Consider the following 15,534-nt stretch of genomic DNA (forward strand, 5'->3'; position numbering starts at 1 on the left):
GAAAAAACCCACAGCTGCTGCACTTCAGGCATTTAGTGAAACAATTTAATTTTCTATTTTCTACATCACACCAAACAAAAACCAGTAATGGTCATATTATTACTAATCCAGAATACTAAACCCTATTCAGCAATATAAAAGCACTATGTTGTCTGCTGGGCATCAATGACAGTTCAGCAACAAAATGTCAGCTCTAAACGCACATGCATTGTATTCTATAAGGAAGATAAGAAACATACGGGAAACACACATAAGATGCACTAGCTACACACTTCGGAAAGAAATCATCAGTAAGGAAAGGCAGGAAGTGTTCAGTTCACTAATGATGACAGATTAACTTCATCCCTTCCTGAATCCACGGAAACCATGAATTAGTTGAAGGACTGAATCTGACACAAGTGATCACTGATGCTACACTTTGGTTCTCTGGGATAGCTACTCACCAGAAACTTGAGTCTGACAGTGCGTTATGTTTCAGTCAGATCCAGTAGAGGTGCTTTTTGATAAAGCAATCTAAATAACTGAGATTTGCACACTGAGTAAGTTACATGTAAAATGAATCCCATTTGAGATTAAAGTGCTCCAGTATCTGAATGTGATACTATATATATATGTATGTACATATAATAAAACCTGAACAGTGTTCAGATTTGAAGACCATCAGGAAGGTTTTGCTGTTATTTCTGCACCAGCCATATGACTCAAGATGTTCTGAAAAAACTAAGTAAGCAGAGACACTGCAAACATGAGAACTAAAAGGAGTACTACTATCAAAGCTGTGTTTATCCCATATCATTAGCAGAATTATGACCAATAATGTACAAGTCTGATGACTTAAAACTGACCTTAAAAGCCCACTGTTTTCACTTCAGGTTAAATTTATTTTTCCTGTGGAATTTTAAAGAGACCCATGAGAGACAGCGTCCCACCCAAGAAAAACTTAAACACACACTGCACTCTTACTTTAGCAATATTTAGTGCTAAATTTCATTTCTGTGTCTGTGAAAGATAGGGTGCTTTTGCCTTTAAAAATTTAGTAGGCAACTAAACTGAACATTATACACAGTAAGCATCTTAGTATTTTATTCGTTGCATCTTTTATACAGAATAAGCTTCACTGATACTTAATTCACTGCAGTATTCTCCTGATGTAGCAATAAAAGATTACATTATAAACAAAGAACAAAATTTTTACTTGGATTTTTTTTAAATGTGTGCAATTTTTGCAGTTGACAAACAGCATCACAATTACTGAAAAAAAATGAAAGAAGCACATAAACGATGGCCTGGTTTTTTAATCTCCAATTGATAGTTTTTCTATGTTTATCATAAATATGAGAAGCTAAACTCCAGCAACTAAAAATAAACATACCTATAAATTCCTAGCAACCAGGATTCAAATAAAGGAGAAAACATGTAACAACAACAAAGTTTCTTTTCACTTAAATTGACATCTGTGATCTATTTACACTATATGAGTTCAAATTCCACAAGTCATGAAGGGTAAGGATTTTTGAAACAACCTGTTAAGCATTACTTAAAATGGCACTTCTGTAACTCAGGTCTGGGATTTTAGAATTGCTAAAACAGTGAAAGACAATACACTGCAGTATGTCTATACCATTATAACATAAAAAAAAGAAACTACTCAATAAAGTGTCACTGAGATGGCTCAATCAAAGTAATATACATTTGTATCTTTATCAAGATAGATATTATGGTAAAAATGCTCACATTAAAAAATATAGTTATTATTATTTGGATTTTCATTAAAACTAGAAGGGTCTACATGAGCCAAAGTATGAGGAATTTGGATATAATAACATGCTTCCTCATTTTATAGCACTAATAAAAATAGTAATAGAGAAAGCTCTATTAAAAATCTTTAATAACCAGTTTAATTTCCTAGTATATTTTAAAAACTTTACTATGTGGGTATATGTGCATGCATGTCTGCATAAACACACAAACAGATAAAAAACCTCGAAGTGTATATATTACACATACACACATGTCCACATTCCTGCATACAACAGTTCTATAATGCAAACAGTATGCAGGGACTCTTCCATGTGACAAGCAGGCACCACATGCGATGCTTTCTTATTTCTCTATGTTTATCCAGTAAATATAATAACCCTTTCATATTTGGCTGAATGAAAGTGTTGAGATTCTTTAAAATAATAGTGATTTAGCCATTTAGCCACAACATCATATATAAAGAAATGGTACTACAAATACTGCTGATCAAAAGATCAATATGAAAGTTCATAATGAAATGGAATGTAAATTATTCTAAAAATTAGTATCCAAATATTAGTTAAATATTATGGCAAAAAACTTGGAATTTATAGAAAGTTTAAAATGTAATTCACATTACAAAGACTGGAGATACTTTATAGATGGAATTTTTAAATATGAATATGACTGGCATTTATTCTTAAGCTTACTTCTATTAGAAATAGACTTGTTTCCTGTACAGGTGATGCTTTGTCTATGCCATATACAGTAGAAAAATAAATTCTTTAGCAACCTAGAAATAGTTTATAAAACTCTTGAAGTTTCATTTTCTTTGCTAAACATGCAAGATTAGACTGAAAACTATAAATAAAAGCTATATAGACAACAGGTAAAGTAGAACAAGTTAGGAATACTACAATTTACAGGACAGACTTTATTGTACTATTAGTTCCTGTGTGCTTTGCAATAGGAATAGGGTTGACTTTTCTTTTTTGTTTATGTTTTCTTAAAAAAGATAATTACTTGCAAGAATATAACACAATATCAAGATAATTTATAATATACATGTACTTCAAACAGCAGCCAGGTTTATGGTATCTTAGTAATCTAGAATGATAATCCAAGTCATTAGAAGTACAATACCTAGGACATTAAGTGGGAAAGGCAATTTTTATTTTGGGAAAATGGAGCAAATCAATCTCTTAATAAAAGCCTTAATTCTCAAAATCATCTATTTACTATAATACATACAAGACGATCTTAAATCTTGTTATAAGTGAAGATTACAACAGTGACCATCATAAAGCTTTTTTTTTTTTAACTACACAAAACATTCTAGCAGCTGAATGAGCCAAAACCTTCTTCTCTGCAGACCTAAAAAGGTACATTTTGAGCATGAAAGAAAAAAAGCTGCTATGAAAAGTCTCACAGGTAGTGTTTATCTATGGTCTCTCCTTTGCTACAATTTGTAACCTTCTAATTTTTTTTACCACTATCAAAATATTTAACCAAAAGATTTGTTTAAATTAAGCAGCATTCTTTTACAGCAAAATTTGTACCAATATAAAAGTAAAATAAATGAAAAAAAGATAATTTAAAAATACGGTGAAAAAAAAAAAGTCATTTGAAATTTTAGTACAACATACCACAGGAAAAAAATATGAATACAATTTCATGTGATTTTATATATACACACTCCAAAGAGGTTAATTGTCAGTACCCAAAGTATTTATTGCCATGTATTAGCAATTCATTTTTGTATATCTTTAGAGGGTCACATAAAAATAGATTTAAAGAATAGATTAATTGAAGTCCTAGATTAAAACATTGTTTGGTTTAGAGAATTTTACTACAACAAAAGTCATGTTTATGTATGAAAAGTTATATAACCTTTTATGAAAATGTCATGAACTATTTTCTAAACACTACATGTATTCCCAAGTGGGAAAAATTAAAATATCTAAAATATATTAGATTAAGTTTACAAGACCATCAATGATCTTTTAAACATGCAGCTGTTTACAGAATTAACAGTTTTACAAAATGTTTAGTTCAGTAATGGAACATAAAGAAATAAGTAGGCAACATCAAAATTTTTGTACAATATTTGAAACTCACTTTTACAACAAGCATGTCCTTGGTATTGTGCTGTAAGAAATAATAAACAAGTTCACCCACCCTTAAACTGTCCACAGGTTTACTTATATGTAAAGATGGATGGTGAGGGATCGTAAAATTCTCAACAGTGCATTTTGCATTCTTCCATAAACCACCCTAAGCATAAAGTCACATAAGTAGCCAGGAGATTACAAAATAAACTATAGCTGGGCTTTAGTTGTTTACACAGAATGCTTGAATGTGAAGAAAATTGCCAAAAATAGCATGTTAAATAACAAAAACCAGCCATAAAGCAGGCTGTAAGCACTGAATGTTTCATAAATGTAATTTTTTTAATCATTTAATTTCTATAGAAAAATCTTTATTCACAATATATTGTGACAAACCGTCACAGGAATGATATAGTGATTGCAATAAGGTATCATGCAGCAGCAGCTTTGTACTGTATAGCTATTTTTGCTTTTAAAAATTAAACCTCTCCAGTCATGCTTATCACATAGTTTTTATCTGCAGCGTGTACAAATGAGGAACACAGTACAGGATATAACAAAAAGATGTCCAATCAGCTGGATGGGAATTATTTTTCATAAATATGAAGTACATTACTGTATCCTGAAACATGCATGTCTATAGCTTGTCTCTACTGTCCAGCTCCAGGCTGCCTGCAATCATCATCTGTCTATATAATGCCAAGAGGGTCTGCTGGTAACTGTGACTGTATCAGCTGAGGCTGCAGCGGGGGCGGCAGCTGCAGGGGTACCATGGGTTCCACCATCTGCACTGGGTTGGAAGGCGGCGGCTGACAAGCCACTGGGTTGGGTGCTTCTACAATCTCCCCGTTGTAAAAGAAAAACTGACATTGTTGAATGAAGGTCTCTATAACTGATTGGTGGATTTTGGTGGTAGAAAGAAACTCTCTGTTTTCAAAATCAGGTCTCATCAAAGTAGGCCAGAAACAAATCGATAAGTTATCAGCAGTCATATAGTTGGTCTTATATTGCTGACTAACCCTGAAATGAGAATGATACACACAGAGTGAATTAAAACCAGTATGCAATCAACTAGAAATATTCTTGAATATTTTAGGCAATTATGCAGAAGAAAATTTAGAAGCCATGTCATTTCCAGATTTGGATAGTTAACTAATAAAAATCTGATTAAGCTTTTAACCAAGAAAGAAATTCAACATTCCACCAGCATTTTGAACTGACAGTAATAAACTGAAACAGGTTCTTCACTTATTATCTAAATTCACTGTTGAAATACTGTTACCAAACAAAACCAAAAAACCTTCAAAGGATAACAAACCATCCTGTTATCAAATTTATCATCTAAGTAAATACCTACTCAGAAAAAACAAAATGCTTTCCACAGCAATAAGCTAGAAAGAAACAGGTTATTTTGTCTTCTAAAATACTTTGCATTCTAAACTGACATCACAATTTTATCTGAAAGTAATTACTGAGACATACATGAAAAATCATGTGTTAATACATCTGGCAAGCACCTAAGATATGCATTCAGCTGAGAACATGCATTTCCTATATTACAGTAGATATCACAAAGGTAGCTACAACTGTCATGTAGAAATAGAAAATAAAACTTCAGAAATTTGTCAGTTACAATTTTGATAATTAACAAGAACAGCCCACAAGAATTTCTGACAGCTGGCTGTAGTCCATAAATTGAAGAGCTGTGAAAGCCATAGTAAACACTAGAATTAACACTAAAAGAAAATATTTCCACTCATTTACAATGCATGTATAATGGTAAAGATAAAGTATAAAAAAATAGTGTGAAGGTATACAAATACTGCCTCTCAATCTGTTTTGAGTAAGTTTGGTCCAAAGGATATTTGGATACTATTTCTGAGTGGCAGTAAAACTCATTTTAAAAAATTTAATTCACTTACAGATCAAAGATTAAATGTAAACTACATTTTGCTTAGCATTATTATTAATATGCTGTATCCTCACAATCATTAGACTAAATAAAGGAAGTAATGGGAACGTACGGCTAGACGTGAGAAAAAAAAAAAGAAAGGCATCACACCTTTTCCCCAATAACAGCTCACAACCAGATTAAGCAAAATGAACCATCAACTGCATTCCCTCCTGTGCTTCAACTTTACCATTGCACTTTCTAAGAATAAACAAAAGCCTACCAAACCTGTATGTTGGTCTCCTACCAAACGTTCTTTAACTACTTTAGAATCTCCATCTAAGTGCTCAGCAAGTGCTCATTTACCCTCTACGTCCACTGAAAATTAAAAATGACTTGTCTCTCTTGATCCTGCCCACTTCCTCCACTGCCAAGTCTCAGGAACTTCAGACTGTAAACCCACTCTGACCAGACTCTAGAAGCTGTACACTGGTACTTTCCCAGATTTCAGAAGCATATTATGCCATATTAGTCCTTATGTATGAAAAGTCTTGTTAACAAAGAACATGTATAAAACACAACTAGTATCAAAAAGCCCAAGGTCAATCCAGCACTATCTTGTTTTAAAAGCTCATTTATGCTTACAATTAATTAACCACAATTACTTGAAATGCTCAGAAAGGTGCTTATAACATTAATGAAAAATTCATCTCACTGTTGCCATTTATTAAATTCTCATGGTTACTGGTCTCATACAATGTGGATAATACTTGTACTTTTTGTTTCAACAACCAGGTCTTGTGCTTGTGGACACACCAAAATAATATCAATCACCAATCATTATTAACTATGCAACAATAGCATGTATTTTACTGTAATTATGTAGGATGTAAAAACAAAGCATCCAAAACATTAGCTTCTGATGAGAGCTCTTTCATCACCTAGAAGACTGCTTTACCTCATTAAATGAACAATTCATTTGGCAAACAACATTTCCATTTTAATTACATACTAGCAATATTTTACCACAAATTAGTCTCTTAAAAATAAATACAGACTGTCAAGTTGCCTTTAAGATCCTGTACACAGCTGTATCCACCTCTTTCTATATATGCAATTGCTTACATCCAAGCAGATTTTTTGTTGAATGGAAGCCAACTACCTAACACTGCAAATGAGACAAAAAATGACAGTCTTCCTTTAAGAAAAAATCATTTTGTTACTAGCAACCTGCAATGTAAATCACACATCGTTAGTAGAGAGAGGACCAGACCAAAAAGTTCAATGTACATCACTTATGTTCCCCAGTAAATTCCATAATTAATATGTTCCATTTCTTTGTAGATATACATGCATCAGAACCTACTCAGGAATTTTTAAAATTATGTTTAGCTCTTTTACTTGCAGCAATCCAGGTACTTGACATTGTACATTCACTTGTGCTATGCCAATAGGTGATCAGAAGAAGACTTTTGACAGTTCCAAGACTGCCATTCTTCCACAAAAATTTCTATCAGATTGATTAAGAATTAACTCTTTACATAACTAACAACTGTGTCAAGTCTGAGATTTTTCGTTTTACTTTAGATACTTGTAAGCACATCTTGAAGTTCTGTAATATGGGCACTTGTTCATTGCTATGGTTTTATCCATTTTAGAGCTGAATTTGTATTGGATAAGAGTACAAAGGAAAATTTGATCCATTTCCCTGAAAAGGAAAATGGACAACTTTATAAAGGTTAAGCAACCTGAACATGTGATGGAGAGAAGTGTAGATGTAGGCACCTAAATTCCATAATCTTACATGTTCTGTGAAAACTTACTTCTACCCCTGTACTACAAGCTCAATTAGGTCATTACAAATACCTGCAGAAACACAAATAGTAGTCCAGAATAACTAAATGTCATGAAAAGCTTATATATGTGTCTATACACAAAATTGCCTGGCTGAAAAGTAACACTGCACAGAGAGACAAGAAAGTCCTGACGGACAACAGACTGAGCAGGAGTCAGCCAGGTGACCTTGTGGCAAGGGCAGCCAACAGCACCCTAGGCTGCATTAGGACTGCTGCCAGCAGGTCTAGAGAACTGATCTTTCCCCTCTACTCAGCACTGCAAAGGCCACATCTGGAGTCTAAGATCTAGCTCTGGACTCTCCAGCACAACAGACATATGAACACACTGGAGTGAGCCCAATGAAGGGACATTAGGAAGATTATTAAGAGATCAAAGATCCCTCAGATGAGGAAAAGCTGAGTGAGAATGGTAAGAGTGTTTAGCCTGGAAAAGCTCAGGGAAAGTCTTATCATTGGTTGTAAAGAAGATGAATTAAGACTCTTCTGAGTAGTGTTCAGGACACTAGGCAATGGGCACAAACACCCATAGGAAATTCTCTTAGCATAAGAAAACACTTCTTATTGTGAGGGTGACTGAGCACTGAAACAGGTTGTTCTGACAGATTGGAGTTTAACTTCTTGGAGATACTGAAAAGCTAACTGGACACCATCCTGGGCAATCTGTTGCAGTTGACTCTGTCAAAGCAATGGGGTTGAAAAAAACAATCTCCAAAGATCCCTTATCACCTCAACAATAATATCGTTTATCTCATTCTGTGGATTTCAGAGAATAATTTCATTTTAGCTGAATAAGCACAAGTAAGCTGCTCTTTTTCTGTCTCTTTAATGACAATATTCTACATGTAAGGCACAAATTATGATGTATATGCATCTATCAATACTGTTTTAGTAGTATGGAAATAATTTTTAAATATAAAAACATTAAATTTTGTGCAAGAAGCAAAATTTAAGAAGCAAGTGTAACCGATTTACTGTTACTTACAGCTTTGTTCTATATTTAACTATTCAGCACAGGGTTTGGGCTCTATATTTTAGATTTTGATTGAACGTAGCCCTGTTTTGGCAGGAGGGGGAAAGGGGGAGAGGGAGAAGAGGGTATTTAGGTCAAATTACTCAAATTCCTTAAAACCTAGATTAGTCTATGATTTTAATAGCTATTACTTCCAGGAGAGGAGGGTCTGTAACAGTTATAATTAGGTGCATAGTTATTATTAGGCGAAGTTATTCTTTCAGGCTTCTATTATGTACAGCATTCTTATAACTTTATAGTAGCAATATTGCCAGATAAATACATGTCAAAGATATGTGAGAAACAAACTTATAAGACTTTATTAATCAACTGTAACTCTTAATTTCTTTTTCCACATTTTCAATTCTAGTAGAAAATTCATTGTTAAAAACACAACCTTTTTTGCAACTGTTCCAACTTAAACAAAATTGAAAAATACTAAACCTGTTTAGATGTGTTATTATGTATCTGAAGACATCATAGTTCACTGGGTGGAATTTCTTCACAATCTCTTTTAACTCGTGTAGCCGTTCTGTCTTATCCATGATTTCTATAGAAATAAGTGACATTTTCTGACACATCTAGAAAGACATACTGAATAAAGTGTTGCTAAGTCTTTTTCCTAGTATAATGGTACAGGCAACCCACAGAGAAATATCAAGTGAGAAAATATTTAATAAAATTCCTATTTCCATAGAGTAACTTTTTAGTAGAGAGTTTGTCCTGGTTACTCTAAGCACACTAATTACACCCACTGCAAGTTTAACTAAGCAAAAAAAAATTTTTCTGAATTTAAGCAGAATTATTTATCTCTGTTCAGCAAATAATTACTTGACTAGCTTACTGCTGGCTTCTAGAATAACAATGTGACAGGGTCATTTCTTGTTAGAGTTCCCTCTGCTTGCAAAATGTTGTGACAGAAAGACATTCACATGAGCTTCTTAAACTTCACAGTTATTCAAATAATTTAAAAATTACAAATAGGGCTGGTCCAGCTATTTTAAATATGCTGCCTAAAGAAGAACATGGATTCTTCACAGGCCCAAAGGACATTTTTCATGCTTCAAACAGGAAATAACCAACATGTAGGAAAAAAATATGAAATAAAGCAACAATTTTATTTTAAAAAAACAGCAACTAATGCTGTGGATCCATACATCCTGCAGAATATGCTTCTAATTAATGATGATTCATATAAAAAGGAATATAATTTCCCCTCTCTTTCTTGACTTCATTAATAAAAAGAACTTTGATCTACCCTAATGCCATAGAAAAAATGTTAAATACAGTCCAGTATATCCCAAATATAAATTTAGAGTAGTATTAATGGCATTTTAAAACAGTAATTACGCTTATATTCTAAGCTATTTTATGTTTTGACTGGAATTTAACTGTTATACTTGTAAGAAAAAATAAAACCAAAGTAACTACACTAAACAAGTAATATGCCTGAAAAACACAGCAGAAATACCAAAAATAGCTATTTACAGATATCATCAGAAAATACAAAATTTCTAATGGGCTATATATTAATCAAGTCCAGGCCCAAGCCTTAGGCTTACACCAGTGCTTCTATGTTTTGAACAAAAGACACTTTGAAATACTGTACAAGACAGTCATATTCTCTAAAAAAGTGTGGTGGTCATTTTGTGGAACAGCTTGCTGCCAATATGAGACACTAATTTCAAAGACAGGAATACTACGAAACATCTGAAAAATGTTTGTAAGGCAAAGGCAAACAAAACTAAGCATCTTATAAAGAGTTCCAAAAGAATTTGAAAAAAAAAAAAAATCTAAGTGAATTAGAGAATTACCATAACACATGTGTCTGATTTTTAAAGTCTACTTTGAATGTAAGAATTCATAAATTCAAGGGGTTTTTCCCATTAACAATTGCAAAGCTGCTCCAAGAGCTTTCATCATTTTTATCACTTAACAAGAAATGGAAAAAAGTAGATATCTCCCAATTAAATTTTCTAGCGAAAGGAGAAATAACACTTCTTTTGAAAAATAAGTGTATTACATTCATCCCATGATATATAGTTCTTCTATTTTTAAAATATATTAAAAAATACGTGTGTCTAAGGAATTTTAAAAAATATTCAGTGCAGACAGTCCTTTCAACTTACAATGAAGTAAAAATTGCAATAAGGGCAATGGAAATAACACAATTAAATCAAGAAAAGGTTGTTAATTACTTACTCGATGTTTCTAACAACTCTTGATGCAAAGAGTAAGGAACTAATGGATCTGGCAGATCTGCAAAAAAAGCTTTCAGAGCCCCAGCCACAGCATTCACTGTTACTCCCATTGATTCTAGACTGATATTATGATCTGCAAAACAAAATTTTTAAAAAAGCAGTGTAAGTAAAACCTACTGTTATCATTCCTTATAATACTTTATGAAGACAAGAATTTATTCAAAACATTGAAAACTAAAACTTTGCTAAATGATTATTAAATAAGGAAAAGGTGAACCTATTGACAAGCTGCTATCACACCAACCTACAAAAAAATCAAATAAGAAAATCTGACAGTATTACAGAACAGCAGAAGATCAGAAAACCAAAGTTGTCTAATTCTCCAGGAAGACTTGAACAATTTTGTATTTGTCATTAACTGATTAATCAATTTTGCTCAGAAATGAGTTATAAATTCTATTTCCCAAAATGCTGCTAAACAGCAAAGCAAAGCATAAAGAAATAGAACATTTATTTTCTTTACCATCTAGGACATGTTTTATTATTTTTCACAGACTCAACTTCATTATTAACATTCAAGAATTTTTAATAAATATTTACATTTTAAAATATAAACATAAAGTGAACAGCCTAAACTTCCAATCACATTTCATTATATTCTACAATGACAAAGGCTGTGTTAGAAATTATCCAGACTTAACTGTTAATGCATATTATTCAAGAGAGCTTTCACTAAAGAATTACTATTTGTGGGGCATAAGAAGCAGAAGTGAATGCCTTAATGCCTACTGTTAACACAAGGAGCAGCTAAGACTGCACTTAAACTCTTTCAAAACTTCTAATACCACTTAGATAACATTTTAACAGCATTTAAGTCAGCTGCAACAAGATTCCCTTCCCATCCTTGGAGTGTCACTGGTAATAACCTGGACTTTACCAATACAACCCACCAGACCATTAAGGACCTAGTGCTACGGAAGTTGGTTTGAAAGTGCAATCCTTTTATATTGCACTGTGATAAATCCAGGGAGAATTCATGTTCTGTTTTAGCTTTAAATAATAAAATCTCTGATTACCTTGATCAAACTGTTTTTGAATGTTGTCTTGGTCTGTTTTATTCCCACTAACACGGTACAGGCCTTCGGTACATAATCCTTAGAAGAGGAGGAAAAATAAATATTAAAAAGCAAGTTTACATACTATAAAGCAAAGCAGAACTAATTATAACTACTAATTCAGAAATCAAAAGTAGGAATTCATTTCTTAAATGCTTAAAAAGTTACACATTAACACATTAACCATTACAGCAATATAGCAATTGGGAATTGAACTTGGCGAAAGCCACCTGGATGGTCAACACCCAAGAGTCCATCAATCAAACTGGTCCTGCCCAGTCTGAACCCTTGCATACAGTGGATGGAGATGAAGTCCCTGTGGTACATATGAAGGGTATTTTAGGAAAGACTGTTTGGATTAATCCCACCCCATGCAAAGACAAACCTATCCGTGGGGTTGTTTTTGCTCAAGGACCGGGTTACACTTGGTGGGTAATGCAGAAGGATGGGGAAACCCATTGTGTACCACAGGGAAACCTAGTCTTAAGTGAGAACTGGGTGTAAGGTTTCATCATGATGCAGATGGAAATAGAATAAGGAGTGTATAATGTCAGAGACTGAGAAGCAGGATGTCTTCTATTACCATCTGTGTAGCAGTTGTCTTCTGGGCAGTTTTCCTTATCTCCTGTTAATGGGCCCATCAGTGCCTTGCCACATGACTCAGAGATAACTCCTCCAGGAGCCACTTCTGTTTAACAGGTGATCAAGGACCCACCACATGACATCAGCCCATTGTGAAATGCTCCGCCCAGGGAGGAGGAGCTAAGAATTCCCACCGGGATATATTCTGGGATTTTTAGACAGGTGGGCAGCCTTCCCCCATGTTTCCAAGAGGACACAGCTGGGGTTTCCACTGGACGACTACACCTTTTCTACAGGACCACTGCTCCGACAGAACCACATCTGCCACTCCAAGAGGACTGTAGCCACTCCAATTTGGACTGCTACCAACATGCTGGACAAAGGGGTGTCAGGTTGTATTCTGACTTTGTCAGTAGTCTTCTTTTTGTATTATTGCATGTATTTTGTTTCTTCTCCCTTTTCCCAATAAATTGTATTCTGACTGGTTTTACTTTCAAACCAGAACAATGCTGTAACACACTCCTGTATATGACAAGAGCTTAATCTTCCAACATGCTTCCCCTTTTACCATTTATATTTTATAAACTTCGAAACCATTTCTCCTCACTTCTTATCTAAGGTAAATTATCACATAATTCTTACAAGTCTTTCTTTAAGGTGGGGGGGGGGGGGGGGGGGGTGGAAGGAGAAAGGTGCTAGGAAGCAAAGGTTCCCCAAGCTTCTTATTATTACTTTGTTTTACCACATACTACATTGTCATCGTAATTCCACCAGCCTTTCAAGGTAAACATTGAACAGTAGACCTTAATTATGCACATACACACACTTAGACACTCCACTCCAGTGATTATGCTTCCTACCACATTGCTATCTTTTTTTGCCCACAGGTACTCACTGAATGAAAGAGTCCATCCTGATAATCACACCATTACCCAAGACAGTTTTCTTTTTTAATTTAGAACCTATTAAACAATATAAACAATTTATGCTTCCTTAATTCTTCAAGTTACCTTTATGGGTGCAAAATTATCTATACACTAGATCTCCATAACACTAGGTGGGTTTATTAAAAATTCACAGGTTTCAGAGCTTTATGAAATCTCTTGGTCTTTTGCCATCATAGGCCAATAATTGAATGCATTTTAGATCTTCAGATCAATACTTAACTGTTCTGTCATACTACAATCTACTGAATATGTCTTTTAAGTTACCAAGAAACATTACCCATTAAGAATCCAATGACAATGTTTGAAGCACAAAAATCACTTGACTGGTTCATACAGATGGGATATTTTTAACAATTTCACATGACTCTTCTAACTCATTATTTCCTTCTTCACGTCTCAACAACTCAACATGTCTCTTCACTGGCTGCATATGGGCTTATTTAATAAGCATTTCTTCAATAAACTTTCATGTCCATCATTTACCTTTCCAATTCCAGAGCTAAAAGTTTTCCTCTTGTAAATATACACCTGAACAGTCCTTTCAAAAAACCTGAGCCTTGTTCACTGATATCCTTGAACACCACTAAAAGGTTGAATTTGGTGGCACAGAACAAAAACTGTGACTCAGTGACTTCTACATCTTGAAAGGAGTTTCAAACCTGCCTTCAAAAAAATGTCCCAAATGTGTTACATGTGATCACAGTCAGAAACACTTTACATTCCTCTTCCAGAAGCTGTAAATAAATACAAAAACCACTGGTAGATAAGAACAAGCTATGATCAAGATTCTCTTTGTCTAGTATGAAAGAATTCTCTGTTGGAGACCCTACAGCTCCAGGATAGTCTTTGTTTTATCCAATTACTATTCAATGTCCTTCTGCACAAAGGAAACTGCATGTGCAGTAAGAGCACATAATAAAAAAAATATTATTTTCCAATGCTTTCCAATTCTGAGAAAGTCTGAACAAATTGCAACCAGTATCAAAACTGTGTGTATAGCATAGCATGATGTAATAGCAAGATTTTTCTTCCTCCAGAACACTTACACTCTTTTTTTTTTTTTGCTTGCTTGCTAGCAAGAGTTTAAGTTTTCAGAGAGCTGTCTATGATGATTTCAAAGCCTCTTCCCAAGTGACAACAGCTATACTAACATTTAGACTGCTAAAAAGTCATAGAGTGTCTGCTAACAACACCCACAGCCAGGCTCCGCTATCATGTTCTGTCTGCGTTTCTGAATACATGCCACAGTCACAGCAAGTCCATCTCCCAGTACAATTCCTTACTCTAACTTTTCAGGACTCATTCTCCACTACAGTAGCTGAAGACTATCATTCCCACACTTACCTTTTAAATTTGGTGATCTGTGTATTTGTCTAATTTTATTCCATGGATTGATCTGGTGTACCTCTTTTCAACTTCTATGCTACAACACAAGACTAAAGGAACTGCCAATTTACTGATCCAAACCAGTAATTTCTATGTACACCTAGAATGTATATAATTACTGAGCAAAGAAGCCAAACTAAGTAAGAATCTCACACTAATTTTACTTACATAAAACATATTTAATGTGTCCTTATCAACACTAACATCTAAAATCCCATGACATTCAATTCACACACTGAAAACCAGAACCAAAAATAAGTGTTTTACTGCATCTTGTAATAAAATAATTTATAGCATATTGAAATGTTCAACAGACAATAAGCAGTGTAAGGAAATAAGCAGTACTTTTAGAAAGACCCTTACAAAAGGAAGCTCTCCAAAGCTGAATTAACCTTTCTATAATTTACACTAACTGATTATTAAACAAGGTCTCAATCATTTTATGAAGTGTTACTCAAGCCAGTATTTTATGGCCTGCCCATTTCTAAAAAAGAATACAAGACTACAATTAATATGACACTATGAACATGCCTAGGAGAAGGCAGGTGTATTCTTTGCTTCATTAAAAATGGGTGATAACTCAAGCATTGTAGTTTTCCAGGCACATAGCTGTTTGGTCACTTCAGGTCTGGAGAATGCTGAGGGAATAAAGGGACCAGCATAACTATCGTACATGCCCTGGCACCTTGGTCCTACCTG

At 34.0% G+C, this 15,534-nt stretch overlaps 1 protein-coding gene across 2 annotated transcripts in view; it reads right to left on the reverse strand.

Annotated features, from left to right (window-relative positions):
* Positions 1–1,068: 1,068 nt before the first annotated feature.
* Positions 1,069–15,534, reverse strand: part of ARHGAP5 (Rho GTPase activating protein 5) — a 45,983-nt gene continuing 31,517 nt past the window's right edge. Inside the window, exons 5-8 of one of the 2 annotated variants that reach the window (XM_053979985.1) lie at positions 11,882–11,959; positions 10,807–10,938; positions 9,049–9,154; positions 1,069–4,868 (exon numbers count right to left, since the gene is read on the reverse strand). In XM_053979985.1, coding sequence (XP_053835960.1) covers positions 4,538–4,868; positions 9,049–9,154; positions 10,807–10,938; positions 11,882–11,959 — 647 coding nt within the window. In that variant the 3' untranslated portion in view covers positions 1,069–4,537. The remainder of the gene's footprint in view (positions 4,869–9,048; positions 9,155–10,806; positions 10,939–11,881; positions 11,960–15,534) is intronic. The other variant, XM_053979986.1, reaches the window with a different exon arrangement.

This window comes from Vidua macroura, chromosome 6 (assembly GCF_024509145.1).
Source record: "Vidua macroura isolate BioBank_ID:100142 chromosome 6, ASM2450914v1, whole genome shotgun sequence".
In the NCBI taxonomy this organism is placed as follows: Eukaryota; Metazoa; Chordata; class Aves; order Passeriformes; family Viduidae; genus Vidua; species Vidua macroura.